The 14,254-nt window shown below is 41.4% G+C and overlaps 1 protein-coding gene and 2 pseudogenes across 1 annotated transcript in view; all 3 read right to left on the reverse strand.

The window, feature by feature from the left end:
• Positions 1–3,831: 3,831 nt before the first annotated feature.
• LOC111171399 (RNA polymerase II subunit A C-terminal domain phosphatase SSU72 like protein 3 pseudogene) lies at positions 3,832–5,801 on the reverse strand (annotated as a pseudogene).
• Position 5,802: 1 nt separating this feature from the next.
• The window catches only part of LOC111171352 (RNA polymerase II subunit A C-terminal domain phosphatase SSU72 like protein 3-like), a 56,314-nt gene continuing 47,862 nt past the window's right edge, over positions 5,803–14,254 (reverse strand). The window contains exons 2-3 of the mRNA XM_089915250.1: positions 6,768–11,004; positions 5,803–6,665 (exon numbers count right to left, since the gene is read on the reverse strand). Coding sequence (XP_089771376.1) covers positions 6,798–7,382 — 585 coding nt within the window. The 5' untranslated portion in view covers positions 7,383–11,004 and the 3' untranslated portion in view covers positions 5,803–6,665; positions 6,768–6,797. The remainder of the gene's footprint in view (positions 6,666–6,767; positions 11,005–14,254) is intronic.
• Positions 10,571–10,918, reverse strand: LOC149748728 (RNA polymerase II subunit A C-terminal domain phosphatase SSU72 like protein 3 pseudogene; annotated as a pseudogene).

Consider the following 14,254-nt stretch of genomic DNA (forward strand, 5'->3'; position numbering starts at 1 on the left):
AAGTAGGAACAACAGTCAGAAGGTGAATATATAATCAAGAAGCAACATCAGGGTAGATTGGACTTGGGAAGTGAGGGAACTGAAATAAAATAATTACAAATGAAGCTACTGACACACTTATATTGTGACGTTATTGTTTCTTGAATTATAAAGTATTTCTGTCGTTTTTGGACTTTTTAAAATTGTTATTGTAAACACACAAATACAGAAAACAAAACAAAACAAATGAATGGCCTAACAAATTCTTATAAAGCAAACATCACCCAGGTTAAGAAATAAAACTTGATCAGACACACCTGCAGCTGTGTCCATGTGCCCAGTCACAGTCACAAAGCCATCCTTGGCATACCTAACTTTTCTAGTTACATGTATATTCATATCTTACAGCAATTTGCATCTAAATGCTGCCATTTCATCTTCAGCAACCTTCTAAATATTCCATTTGCCTCTGTGTCTTAACTGGAACCATGTCTGTCTACTCAAGAAACTGCTGTATTTCCAGCAGCACATCTAAATCTTTATTTCCCATTCCTCATGGTTAGACAGAACGATATTACTGTTAGCTACAATTACAACTTACAAGCATAACTTCCCCTCCATTTAGCAAAACTACCAACACCAGTGGTGTTCAGACCACATGGCAACTATTCTCCCACCATATTTAACTAACACCTGATCTAGCCCCATCCTCCCCACCCAATGATTTTTTTAATGTAGCACCCGGAGAACCACAGAGAATTTAGCAGCTTTCTGGTCCAAATTCTGACTCAATTTTGATGGATCTGAAGCTGGAAAGAACTTGCCACAATGAAGAGCATCCTAAGATACTGGTAAAAGGACTGTCCAATGATGAAGATCAGGATTCAGCATCCTGGGACTGCACTCGCCACGAGTAAGACCCGAAGATAGCCAGCAGTTTGCAGTCCTGGCTAAACACTGTGGGTAACATCTACAGTTCCACGTAAATGATCTCTGGGTTCCAATCACCCCTTCTAATCTGTCTCCGGTGCTGCACGGGTTCGGGAGGAAACATGGGCCCAGGCAGCCTCCCAGGTGACCTTTAACTCACCTTCTGCTCTCATTCTTAGCAACTCCAGCAACCAAAAGTTTACCCACTTAATGCCAACAATGTTCAGGGTTTTGGCGTCTTCCTCAACTTCATCTTTTTTTTTAAAGATTTTTGTGATGTGGACAATTTTTTTAAAAGTCTTTACTGAATTGGTTACAATCTTGCTTCTGTTTTATTTTTTGGCTTTTTTCCTGCAAGGCATGTGGGATCTTAGCTCCCTGACCAGGGATCGAACCCCCACCCCCTACCTTGGAAGGTGAAGTCCCAACCACTGGGCTACCTGGGAAGTTCCTCAACTGCATTTTTCTAACTCTACAAGAGACACCAACTTCTACAGTTCCATCAAGAACTCTACCACTAGATCAAAATTGAAACAGTAAATTCATCGACATTAAAGTTCTAACTTTCCAATCTCTTTTATATGTTTATGGCCTATAAGGACTCTTAGACAAACAATGTTCCACCATCTATTTAATCCAGTCCCATTCCTTTTCACTTATTCACATACACTTTATATTTTGTTTTTTTAAGTAAATATATTATTTTTAATTTTTATTGGACTATATAGTTGATTTACAATGTTGTATTAGTTTCTACTGTACAACAAAGTGAATCAGTTATATATATATAAATCCATTCTTTTTTAGATTCTTTTCCCATATAGCTCATTACAGAGTTGAAAAGAGTTCCTTGTGCTATAGAGTAGGTCCTTATTAGTTATCTATTTTATATACACTTTATATTTTGTAATTCATCACTGTAATCACTCCATTTTGGCACCTGCAACATTTTACTCATGTGTCATATTTTCCTTGACTTGCCCAAACAGATAGGAACTCAATTAGCAACATATTAAATTTTCTTCAAAATGGATTTTCCAGCAAAAATAATACCAACTGGACAAAACATTTCTATCCTTAGAACACCCAAAACTACCTAAAAATCTACTTCAATTTGGGTTCCCATCACATGAAATGATAGCCTCAATGGATTATCCCCTCCTGGCACCTATCCTGACCCTCTACCAACCATCAGAGGAGAGAATGATCATAAAGGGTACTGAATCTACCGGGAAAGAAACCCTCACTGCCCTACCACAGCACTGCCACATGAATGTACGTGCACCTGGTCACCTATGGTGAAAACCAGAAAATTGAGAGTGCTTCTAAATTCCTCCCTCTCTCTGCTCTTCAGCAAGTCCTGTAATTTCAACTCCAATATCTCTCTGGTCCCATATCTACTCCACCTCTCCAGAGCCACCACCCTACAACTGGGTCCACTCTTATCCTCAGGAATTACTGTACAAGCTAGTCCCAACAGGTCCAACCTTGCTCCAATGTGCCTACACTCTGTAAAGAAAGTCGACATCTACTTTGTGACATAGCAAGTAACCTAATTCAACCAACCCAACTACCTCTCCTTTATTTTCTCCTGCATGTCACACAGGACTTGGTGCCACTGCTGATTAGAACCAAGAGTGTTTTACTTCCCAATAGTAAGGATCCACTTTCAGAGGAGCACAAAACTCAAAATGATGAATGTTTTAAGCATAAAGAAAATTCTCCTTAGGAAAGAATGCTTTTCTCCATGGAATTCAAATAGCTTGAACAATAAGAAGCCAAGGGGATCCATTTGTAATATGCATCCCCTACCACAAATGAAAAGACACATTATCTTTAAATTAGAGGTTTTATTTCATTTAATGAGCTATTTAATTAAACAGATCATACCAGGATTTTAGTAATAAATGCCACCCATTATCTACCCTGAGTTTCTAATACAGTTGGCATTAGTAAAAGACATACAATCTAAAAATAAAAATATTTCAAAGTTCAAACATTTAATATAATTTTATCTCACACAAAAAAAATATTAACATACACCTCGCCAAAAGGGCAAAAGGAAATTGATATAAATGGATGGAATACACAATGGTTTTTTTTTTCCAGAGCATCCTTCATCACATCACTTGTCCAGCACTCGATTATAAGCCGTGGTTTGTTCATCGGGAAAACGGAGTCCTTAAGGTTAACTTCCTTGCAGAGCCACGTGAGCACTGAAATCTTTCTTCTTTTTTTTTTTTTTAACATCTTTATTGGGGTATAATTGCTTTACAATGGTGTGTTAGTTTCTGCTTTATAACAAAGTGAATCAGTTATACATATGTTCCCATATCTCTTCCCTCTTGCATCTCCCTCCCTCCTACACTCCCTATCCCACCCTTCCAGGCAGTCACAAAGCACCGAGCTGACCTCCCTGTGCTATGCGGCTGCTTCCCACTAGCTATCTACCTTACGTTTGGTAGTGTATATATGTCCATGCCTCTCATTAGAGAAATGCAAATCAAAACTACAATGAGACATCATCTCACACCAGTCAGAATGGCCATCATCAAAAAATGTAGAAACAATAAATGCTGCAGAGGGTGTGGAGAAAAGGGAACACTCTTGCACTGCTGGTGGGAATGTGAATTGGTACAGCCACTATGGAGAACAGTATGGAGGTTCCTTAAAAAACTACAAATAGAACTACCATATGACCCAGCAGTCGCACCACTGGGCATATACCCTGAGAAAACCATAATTCAAAAAGAGTCATGTACCAAAATGTTCATTGCAGCTCTATTTACAATAGCCCAGAGATGGAAACAACCTAAGTGCCCATCTTCAGATGAATGGATAAAGAAGATGTGGCACATATATACAATGGAATATTAGCCATAAAAGGAAACGAAATTGAGCTATTTGTAATGAGGTGGATAGACCTAGAGTCTGTCATACAGAGTGAAGTAAGTCAGAAAGAGAAAGACAAATACCATATCCTAACACATATATATGGAATTTAAGGAAAAAAATGTCATGAAGAGCCTAGGGGTAAGACAGGAATAAAGACACAGACCTACTAGAGAACGGACTTGAGGATATGGGGAGGGGGAAGGGTGGGCTGTGACAAAGCGAGAGAGAGGCATGAATTCTTTCTTCTGAGTCAAGTACCCACACCAGTGTCCCTCAAATTGGAAGGCTTTGGATGCCGACTGGCAGTCCATGTTCCGTTTCCCATGAAATATATTCTCCTCCACTTCCTTCCCTGGGTTGAAAAAAAGGGTACTTGAAAAAATTCATAGAGACAGCCTTTAGTGGAAAGGGCTTTGAGGACACTTCTCACAGAAGATACCACTAGCCCAAAAGTCCAGGCACAAGTTCTTATCTGCAAAGGAGCTGAAATCAGCCAAGATCTTCAGTAGAAGCAGACTGTGTGAAGAAAGTTCCCTCCTGTTTTCTCCTTCTCTGCCTGGAGCAACTCAGCCAGACTGCCTTCCATGTCTTCCGCCTGCTGGAGACCTTGGCAGAGCTCACAGATGATCAGAGATCCAAGGGTGGCTAATTCCAGGGTGTCCTCTATGTCCACGTTGATCACGTGCACAGGCTGCCAGGTCTCCTGATCTCTGGCACACATATCTGCCACAACCCTGTTATAGACTCTCTCCGCACAGGTGAAGATGACGTCGAAGGGATCTCTGCACTCTTGAAATCTTTCTGGGTGAGGCTTGATTCTGTCATTTCTTTTCAAGATGTGTAAGACTCCATTCCCTTTGTAGTATTTTCAGTCTTTAAAGGAAAGGTCCTTGTGCATCATATTACATGAAGTTGAAAAGTCATAAGCCACTGGTTCCTTGGGCACCAGTCTTGGGAACTTTACGAGGGATCCCATTCCAAAAGACCTGACACTGAAACTTTTCTTCCTGAGGATGCTGTGGGCTTCCATGCTCCTGTTTATGTTACTCATACAGACCACAGCCACCCTGAGCGGAGAGGAGGGCATTATGGCGGCTCCTTGGGACTCCCAGCCAGACGAGTGGACTTCAGGGGCCGAGGGAACTCTGAAGCCAGGAGGATGACCGGCTGGGTCCAGCTCTCCCAACCTGTGTTAGTGTCAAAGAACAGAAACCGGGTTTACATGGAGTCACCTCCCCACAGTGGGAGAATTCTTGATTGATGATTGGCTTAGCTCTCGATTGGGTTTGGATAGTGGGCTCTGACCAGAGAACCCAATCCAGTCATCAGAAGCATCCAGTCGTTAAATCACCTGAACGTCTAAATCTCCACAAGGGTATGCTTACCCCGTGGGTGTGTCTTGAAATCTCCACTTAGGCCTGTTGGTGCACCTGTGGATGGGGCTACGATTGATATTAGGCAAATTACCTAGACTCCTCCAAAACTTGTCACCAGCCCCTGCAGTGACTTGAGAACATGCCTGTGAAAAACGTGTTTGAAACTTCCAAGCTCACACTTCAGTCAATTTTACATAAAATTACAAGGGTTGTTTCATATTCCTTTCATCAGCTGATACTCTAGAAGTGTAATTGTGTCAAATCTCAGGAGGATTCCTATAGTTTTGCCCATAAAGTAATAAAATGATTCACCAGTGTAAAAAGTGACTCCTGGAAAACATCCCTGCTGACAGTGTTTCAGGAGTTACAAGAACACTACACATCCTCCTATTGATTTTCTTGAATTCATGATGATTCTCCAGGGACTGGAGCAGCCTCCACCGGCTCTCCCATGTCTTCAAGTACGGCTCTGTCAGACCATTCTATACTGAAATAGTCATTTTTAGCTCCATTCCTTTTGTTACTTTGCACAGTTGACTGAGCAAAGGTCATAGAGGTAAAACTCATGAACGGGACACCAAACAGGAAGGAGAGACAGTCCTGTCACTTCAAAATGGTACAGGATGAACATCCATTTAGAAAGCCACAGATTTTATGTCCCTGTGCCTCTGTCAATTATAGTGATTGTCACACTGCAAAGAGTCCTACCTCAGTAAATGCACTCGGTCTTCTCAAAGCGTGAATCCAAGACCCAGGGCCTTAACATCAACCTGGAATGTGAGACAAAGGCAAATTTGGATCCCAGACCACCAAATCAGAAACTCTGGGAGTCGAGCCTGGAGATCTGGGATGTACGAAGCCCTTCAGGTGATTGTGATGTGCACCAAAGCATGAGAGCAGCTGTCTCAAAGCAGAGGGTCCTGAGCTTTGGCTGTACCTTGGAAGTCCCTGGGAATTCATTCCAAGCAGGGCTTCAAGAGCACAAGGGAAGCAGGATGTTCGTAAGAGAAAAGTCATTGTAGGAAAAACCAGGCATAAATGAAAATGTACTGAGAACTTACATACAGCGTGAAATTTTTTTTATTAGCGTCAGTGACCCAGACCTGAAACATTCTAACACACGGCGAAGAGCAAGATCTCGGGCTCAAACTATAATCAAGACCAGAGGGGAGGACCATGTTTCAGAAGAATTGAGAAATACTTCTTTAAGCCAACCCTTGAAGACTAGTACACAAACTGGTGCCATATAATGTGAAGAAGGTGAAGGGGGGAGACTCGGAGGATCGGCCATGGTTTGCTCATCTGGAAGTGGAGTTCCTGGATGTTCACTTCCTCACGGAACAATGTGAGCACTGAATTGTCTCTTCCAAGGAAAGTACCTCGAATGCTGTCCCCAGTGTTGGAAGGGTTTTATGCCCAGTGGTAGTCCATGTTCCATTTCCCATAAAATGCTTTTCTCCACTTCCTTCCCTGGCTGGGGTGTCTCTGAAAAAAAAATCATACACATGTCCTTTAGCAGAAAGAGTTTTGAATACGCTTCTTACAGAAAATACCAACTAGCCCAAAAGTCCAGGCACAAGTTCTTACCGAGGAAGGAGTTCAAACCAGCCAAGATCTTCAGTAGAAGCAGACCGTGTGCAGAAAGCTCCTTCCTGTTTTCCCCTCTGCTGCCAGGAGAAGCTCAGCCAGACTGCTTTCCATGTCATCTGTCTGCTGGAGACCTTGGCAGAGCTCACAGATGATCAGAGATCCAAGAGTGGCGTCCTCCAGGGTGTCGTCTATGTCCACGTTGATCACGTGAACAGGCTGACAGGTCTCCTGCTCTCGGGTGCACAGATCTGCCACCACCCTGTCATAGACGGCCTCCTGACATGTGAAGATGACATCAAAGGGATCCCTGCACTCTTGAAATCTTTCCGGGTGAGGCTTGATTCTCTCATTTCTTCCCAAGATGTGTAAGACACCATTGCTTCTATAGCGTTCTCCATCTTTGCGGAGAAGGTCCTTGCTCATTTGCTCATACGTGGTGGAAAAATCATAAACCACGGGGAGGTTACCTGCACGTCCTGGGAGCCTCACACAGGATCCGACTCCAAAAGACTTGACATTGAACCCTTTCTTCATGAGAATGCTGTGGGCTTCCATGCTCCTGTTCATGTTACTCATACAGACCACAGCCACCCTGAGTGGAGAGGAGGGCATGATGGCAGCTCCTTGGGACTCCCAGCCAGATGAGTGGACTTCAGGGGCCGAGGGAACTCTGAAGCCAGAAGGATGACCGGCTGGGTCCAGCTCTCCCAACCTGTGTTAGTGTCAAACAACGGAAACCGGGTTTATATGGAGTCACCTCCCCACAGTGGGAGGAGAATTCTTGATTGATGATTGGCTTAGCTCTTGAGTGATTGGGTTTGGATAGTGGGCTCTGACCAGAGAACCCAATCCAGTCATCAGAAGCATCCAGTCGTTAAATCACCTGAACGTCTAAATCTCCACAAGGGTATGCTTACCCCGTGGGTGTGTCTTGAAATCTCCACTTAGGCCTGTTGGTGCACCTGTGGATGGGGCTACGATTGATATTAGGCAAATTACCTAGACTCCTCCAAAACTTGTCACCAGCCCCTGCAGTGACTTGAGAACATGCCTGTGAAAAACGTGTTTGAAACTTCCAAGCTCACACTTCAGTCAATTTTACATAAAATTACAAGGGTTGTTTCATATTCCTTTCATCAGCTGATACTCTAGAAGTGTAATTGTGTCAAATCTCAGGAGGATTCCTATAGTTTTGCCCATAAAGTAATAAAATGATTCACCAGTGTAAAAAGTGACTCCTGGAAAACATCCCTGCTGACAGTGTTTCAGGAGTTACAAGAACACTACACATCCTCCTATTGATTTTCTTGAATTCATGATGATTCTCCAGGGACTGAAGTGGCCTCCACCAGCTCCCCCATGTCTTCAAGTATGGCTCTGTCGGACCATTCTATACTGAAATAGTCATTTATAGTTCCATTCCTTTTGTTAGTTTGCACAGTTGACTGAGCAAAGGACATAGAGGTTGCCTGTGGGTCCTGGGAGCCTCACACAGGATCCGGCTCCAAAAGATTTGACACTGAACCCTTTCTTCATGAGGATGCTGTGGGCTTCCACACTCCTGTTCATGTTACTCATACAGACCATAGCCACCCAGAGCGAGGAGGAGGGCATGGTGGTCGCCACTTGGGACTCCAGCCAGACGGCTGGAGATTGAGGGGACTCTGAAGCCAGGGAGAAGACTGCCTCCATCCAGCTCTTCCAACTAGTGTACTGTCAAAGAACAGACACCAGGCTTATATTAAGTCACCACCCACCCTTGGTGCCTGGAGAACTCTTGATTGATTGATTGATTGATTGATTGGGTTAACTCCTGATTGACTGGGTTTGGATAGTGGGCTCTGACCAGAGAACTCAATCCAGTCATCAGAACAATCAGGTGATTAAATGAACTGAAAATCTAATTCTTTGCAAAGGTATGGTTACCCACTGGGAGCGTTTTGAAATCTCTAGTTAGCCCTGTTTGTTCACCTGTGTATGGGACTACTATTGATATTAGACAAAATACCTAGACTATTCCCAAGCTTGTCACTGACCACTCCAGTGACCTGCGAACACGCATGTGGAAAATGTGTTTGAAATTTCCATGCTTACACTTAATTCAGTTATATGTAAAATTAAAAGTGTTTTTGCGTATTTCTTTCATACAATTGATACTCTACAAATGTAACTGTGTTAAATCAGAGGAAGGCACACATAGTTTTGTCCATAAAATCATAAAATGATTCACCAGTGTAAAAAGTGACTTCTGGAAAACATCCCTGCTGATAGTGTTTCAGGAGTTACAAGAACACCACACATCCTCCTTTTGATTTTCTTAAATTCATGATAATTCTCGAAAGACTCCAGTGGCCTCCACTGATGTCTTTTACACACAAAGGTTTCTGATGTCTTTTACACTCAGTCTCATAGTGGAATCCCCAAACCAGAAGCGTCAACATCAATTGGGAATGTGGTAATGCAAATTTTGACCCCAGATCACCCAATCAGTATCTCTGGGAGTGGAGCCCATAGATCTGTCTTTTTTAGAAACACTCATATGATTGTGTATTACACCAAGGCTTAAGAGCACCTGCCTCGAGGCAGAGGTTTCTGCAACTTGACTGGACCTTGGAAGTCCCTGGGAAGTTGTAAAAAGCACTGTTTCAAGAATAGAAGAGAGGGCTTCCCTGGTGGCGCAGTGGTTGAGAGTCTGCCTGCCGATGCAGGGGACACGGGTTCGTGCCCCAGTCTGGGAGGATCCCACATGCCATGGAGCGGCTGGGCCCGTCAACGGGAGACACCACAGCAGTGAGAGGCCTGCTTACCGCCAAAAAAAAAAAAAAAAAGAGACCTACTGTATAGCACAGGGAACTATTCTCATAATTTTGTAATAACCTATAAGGGAAAAGAATGTGAGGAAGAATATATATATGTATATATATGTGTGTATATATATGTATGTGTACATATATATACACTTATATACACCTGAATCACTGTGCTGTACAACTGAAACTAACACAACATCGTAAGTCAACTATACTTCAATTAAATATATATATTAATATAAATATATATATATATATAAAGAGGCACAAACTACTAGGTATAAAATAGATAAGCAACAAGGATATATTGTACAGCACAGGGAAATACAGACATTATCTTGTAATAACTTTAAATGGAGTATAATCTATAAAATTTTGAATTACCTTGCTGTACCCCTTTTGTATATTGATATACAATATTACTAATGTAATATTGTATATCAACTATACTTCAATTAAATAGTAAAGAATAGTGTAAAAAGATAAAATAAAATTTTTAAAGGAGAGAATTAAGGTCTCAGAGCCTAAATTATAATCATGACCCAAGGGGAGGATCACGTTTCAAAGGCATTGAGAAGCACTAAGCTAAGCCAATCCTTGAAGGCCAGTTCACAAAATAGTGCTGTATAATTTGGACAGAGGTGAAGGGAGGAGACTGGGAGGATCAGCCATAATTTGCTCATCTGGAAAATGGAGTTCCTGGATGGTAACTTCATTGCAGAGTGATGTGATCCCTGAATTGTCTCTTCCAAGGTAAGTACCTTGAGCATCGTCTCCACATAGGAAGGGATTTTATGACTACTGGTAGTCCATGTTCCAATTTCCAGAAAACACTTTTCCCATCCATTTTCTTCCCTGGGTAGGTGTACCTGAAAAAAATCGTACAAAGATATTTTAATGGAAAGAGCATTAAAGACACCTCTCACAGAAAATACAGGCTAGTTCAAAGTTCCAGGCACAAGTTCTGATGGCTGAAGAAGCCCAAGATCTTCAGTAGAAGCAGACCATGTGAAGAAAGCTCCTTCCAGTTTTCCCCTCCACTGCCAGGAGCAGCTGGGCCAGATGGTCTTCTAGGTCATCAACATGCTGGAGGTGTTGGCAGAGCTCACAGATGATCAAAGCTCCAAGGGTGGTGTCCTCCAGGGTGTCATCCGTGTCCACACTGATCAAGTGCACAGTCTGACAGGCCTCCTGCTCTCTGGCACACAGATCTTCCACAATTCTGTTGAAGATGCTCTCCTCACAGGTGGAATTGACATCAAAGGGATACTTGCAGTCTTGAATCTTCTGAATGGGGTTTGATTCTCTCATTTCTTCCCAAGGTGTGTAAGGTTCCATTCCTGCTCTAGCATTCTTTACCTTTCCTGTTAAGGTTGTGTACATCTGCTTATATATCTTTGAGAAATGGTAAATCACTGCAAGATCTGCATTTTTGGAGAAAGAACAGTAGCTATAACTTCTGCAGTTTTTCACATACAATGTCTATTATGCAATCACACCCAATCAAATATTACCAAGCATTTCAAGAAATATCATCAATAACAAAAATCATTGAGGAAAATGTAACAGGCACAGAACTACAAATGAATTAAATATTGGAATTATCAGACAGATATTTTTTAATAAAATGTTTATCTGGATCATCTTAGAAAATATCTATTGTGTCTTCAAAGTTAAATCATCACCAAAAGAGAAGTCCCCATCCAGGATCTCCAGGACCATAAGTAGTTGCCTATTGCCATCACAGGCTCAGCAAGAAGATGCACGGAAAATTTCTACTGAGTGTTGGTCCAACCTTAATTAATGTTATGAACTGAACTATAAATGTGAGCTATGAGGACTCATCTGTATCTCAGATGTGATGCCTGTATTAAACAGACTTCTGTGACCCTATTCAGAGATTCTGGCCCAGCCTGAGAGACTCCTGTTCTTCCTGGATTAGTTCAAGGAACCGAGATAACCCTGTGAGGGGCACACATATGATCCATTAAGACTGAGTGGAGCAGCGAATAATACCTCACCTGCTGAGCAGTTTACTGCAGAGCACTCTACTTCCCAAAACCTCCCATCACGTCACCACTTGACTCAATGACCTGACAAAGCTTTGGCCTTTGGAAGAATTCCCACTGTCTAGAAATCTTGGGCTTCTCTAAGGAGGGCAGGGAGAAGTACTTCTATAAATATTTCAACGACAAGGACTAAGGCCTGAGAGCTTTGCAATTGACAAAAGACAACAAGATGTGCCTCAAACAGCAGATGAAGGAGAGGGTAGTCTTACCGAACCAAACTTTGGTCCGCTTGCCCAAGCTCAGTAAAGCCAATCTACTGACACCAGGTTTGGGGAAAGGAAAGTGCAGTGTTTATTGCAGGTGCCAAACAAGGAGTCCAGGTGGCAAATGCTCAAAAGACCCAAACTCCCCATGGCTTATAGTGAAAGGTTTTTAAAGACAGTGTGCAGTAGAGGGTTGCATGGTGAGTGATCACCTCATAGACTTTCTTCTGATTGGTTGGTGGTGAGGTAATGGGGAGTCAGCATCATCAACCTTCTAGTTCCAACTGGTCTGGGGTCTACATGCTTGTGATTAGCATGCAGTTAACTTCTTCCACCTGGTGGGGGTTGTAGCATCTGCAAAATCACTCAAAGGATATGGCTCAGCATATCATCTTACAGCGCTTGAGAAGGAACTTAAGGTCCTTGACTTTGTTTAATGACAAAACTATTATTTTATCTTATTAACTGTTTGCTTTTGTTTCTGAATTTTCTCACTTCTCTGATTAAATTTATTCTTTGGAACTCAGAGAAGGCCTAGGAGGATAAAGTTTTTCTACAAACAAGAGATAGGCAAAGGACAGGTGGGGGGAGGGTGGGTCAGTCCCCAGAAGGCCCATAGTGTCCTGCTTGTTTACAGCAGGAACACACAGCCACTGCTCAGATCACAATCACCTCCTTTGTGCATTATCTCTCCAATTTACTCAGCTTAGGTGACCAGAGACCTAATATTTGTGTACCTGTGTTATCCGGCTACTAAGGGAATCTAAGTACAGAAAATCCTATTTGATAAAGTTGACTTTCAGATGTATGGACTAGATGTATCTGTTTTCTCTCATTTCTTGGATATAAATACAAATGTGTTTCAGAAAGATGGTGACTATGAAAATTGCTGTAGTTTCATCCACTTCAATGTCAGGTTGTTTTGCAGCCAATTTTTACTCCTTGAGAGAATATACAGGAATAGATGATATATCTCTTCCTTTGGAGGTCTGAAAAATCTGCTTGAAAGCTTTGAAAGGCACCATCCAAGTTTTCAAGCTCAACAATAATTTCTTGTTCAACCGCCTAAGTTGAAGGACAGCCAGAGAGTTGAAGGAGAAGCTCTCGTGTTAAGATGTCACCCAGTATATAGTTGGAATACTGCAGTGAGTAAAAGTACAAGAAAATCAATGCTTTTATGCAATAAAAATATTTCCCTACTTGTTTGAGGCCCAAAACGAAAAATTTGTGAAACAAGCTATGGATGTACCAATGGATGCACCAGTGTACCTATATATTAATTTTTTCTAAATTAAATTTACAGTTTTGCCTTCTATATTAAGTACTGTCATTTTGTACAAAGAATAAATCTAAATTTACAGTGACTATTCAGAATTATATTTTTCTCTCTGCTTCCTCCCCAGCTTCCTGAGCTCCAGCTGCTCTTATCCCTGGGAAGGTCCATGAGATGCTCAAGTGGGTTCTAGTCCATGGTTCATATTTCAACCTCAGAAATAAGTCCAGACCTGGCTGGAAGACAGTATTGGAGTAGAAGAATGAGGAACAGTAGCCACTGTATGTTACTGTTCATGGTCCCTCAGATCTGAATGATAAGTGACCACCTGACTGAGAAAATAACATCCTTGGGCATGAGGAGGCTTGGGTTTCCCCTGCCTGAAGCTACATTCCCCAGAGGAGAAGGGGAGGGGGGATAAATTAGGAGTATGAGATTAACAGATACAACTACTGTACATAAAATAGATAAGCAACAAGGATTTATGGTATAGCACAGGGAACTATATTCAATATCTTATAATAACCCATAATGGAAAATAATCTGGAAATATATAATATATATATATACATATACATATAGATACATATAGATATATATATAATTGCATCACTTTGCTGTACACCTAAAAACTAACACAATATTGTAAATCAACCATACTTCAATTTTTTAAAAGATGGTTTTTCCTATAGTCAGTATTTTTTGAATGTTTTAAATGTCTTTTTTATTATTACTACTTTATTTCCATTTTTTTAAAGTCTATTCTGGAAAAAAATACTTTGCCCTCAAAGTTCTTATGTCTTTTTGTAATTACCTCTACAAGAAAGTCCATATTCTCCAGACACATTTTTATGTGAAATCAGTGGACACTCAGTTGTATTTCTGTGGCTGAACACAGTTTGTTTATTTCCAAATTACTTCAAGAACCCAGGCAACAATTTATGTTTCATGTACTTTAGGACATCAGTGAACTGAAACTTTTTAAAGCTACATTTGTTCATGTGAATTTTTGAGTTTCTTACAGAAAGCTTTGCAGTGCAATTGTATGACTTTTTAAAATCAATAGTCAACTCAAGATAAGGGTCCAATTTTATTTTTTTGGATGTTGATATCCAGTTTTTCCAAAACT

The sequence above is a fragment of the Delphinapterus leucas genome, chromosome 7 (assembly GCF_059928025.1).
Source record: "Delphinapterus leucas isolate spDelLeu-1000000601 "Yukka" chromosome 7, BTC_Dleu_Yukka2, whole genome shotgun sequence".
Classification (NCBI taxonomy): Eukaryota; Metazoa; Chordata; class Mammalia; order Artiodactyla; family Monodontidae; genus Delphinapterus; species Delphinapterus leucas.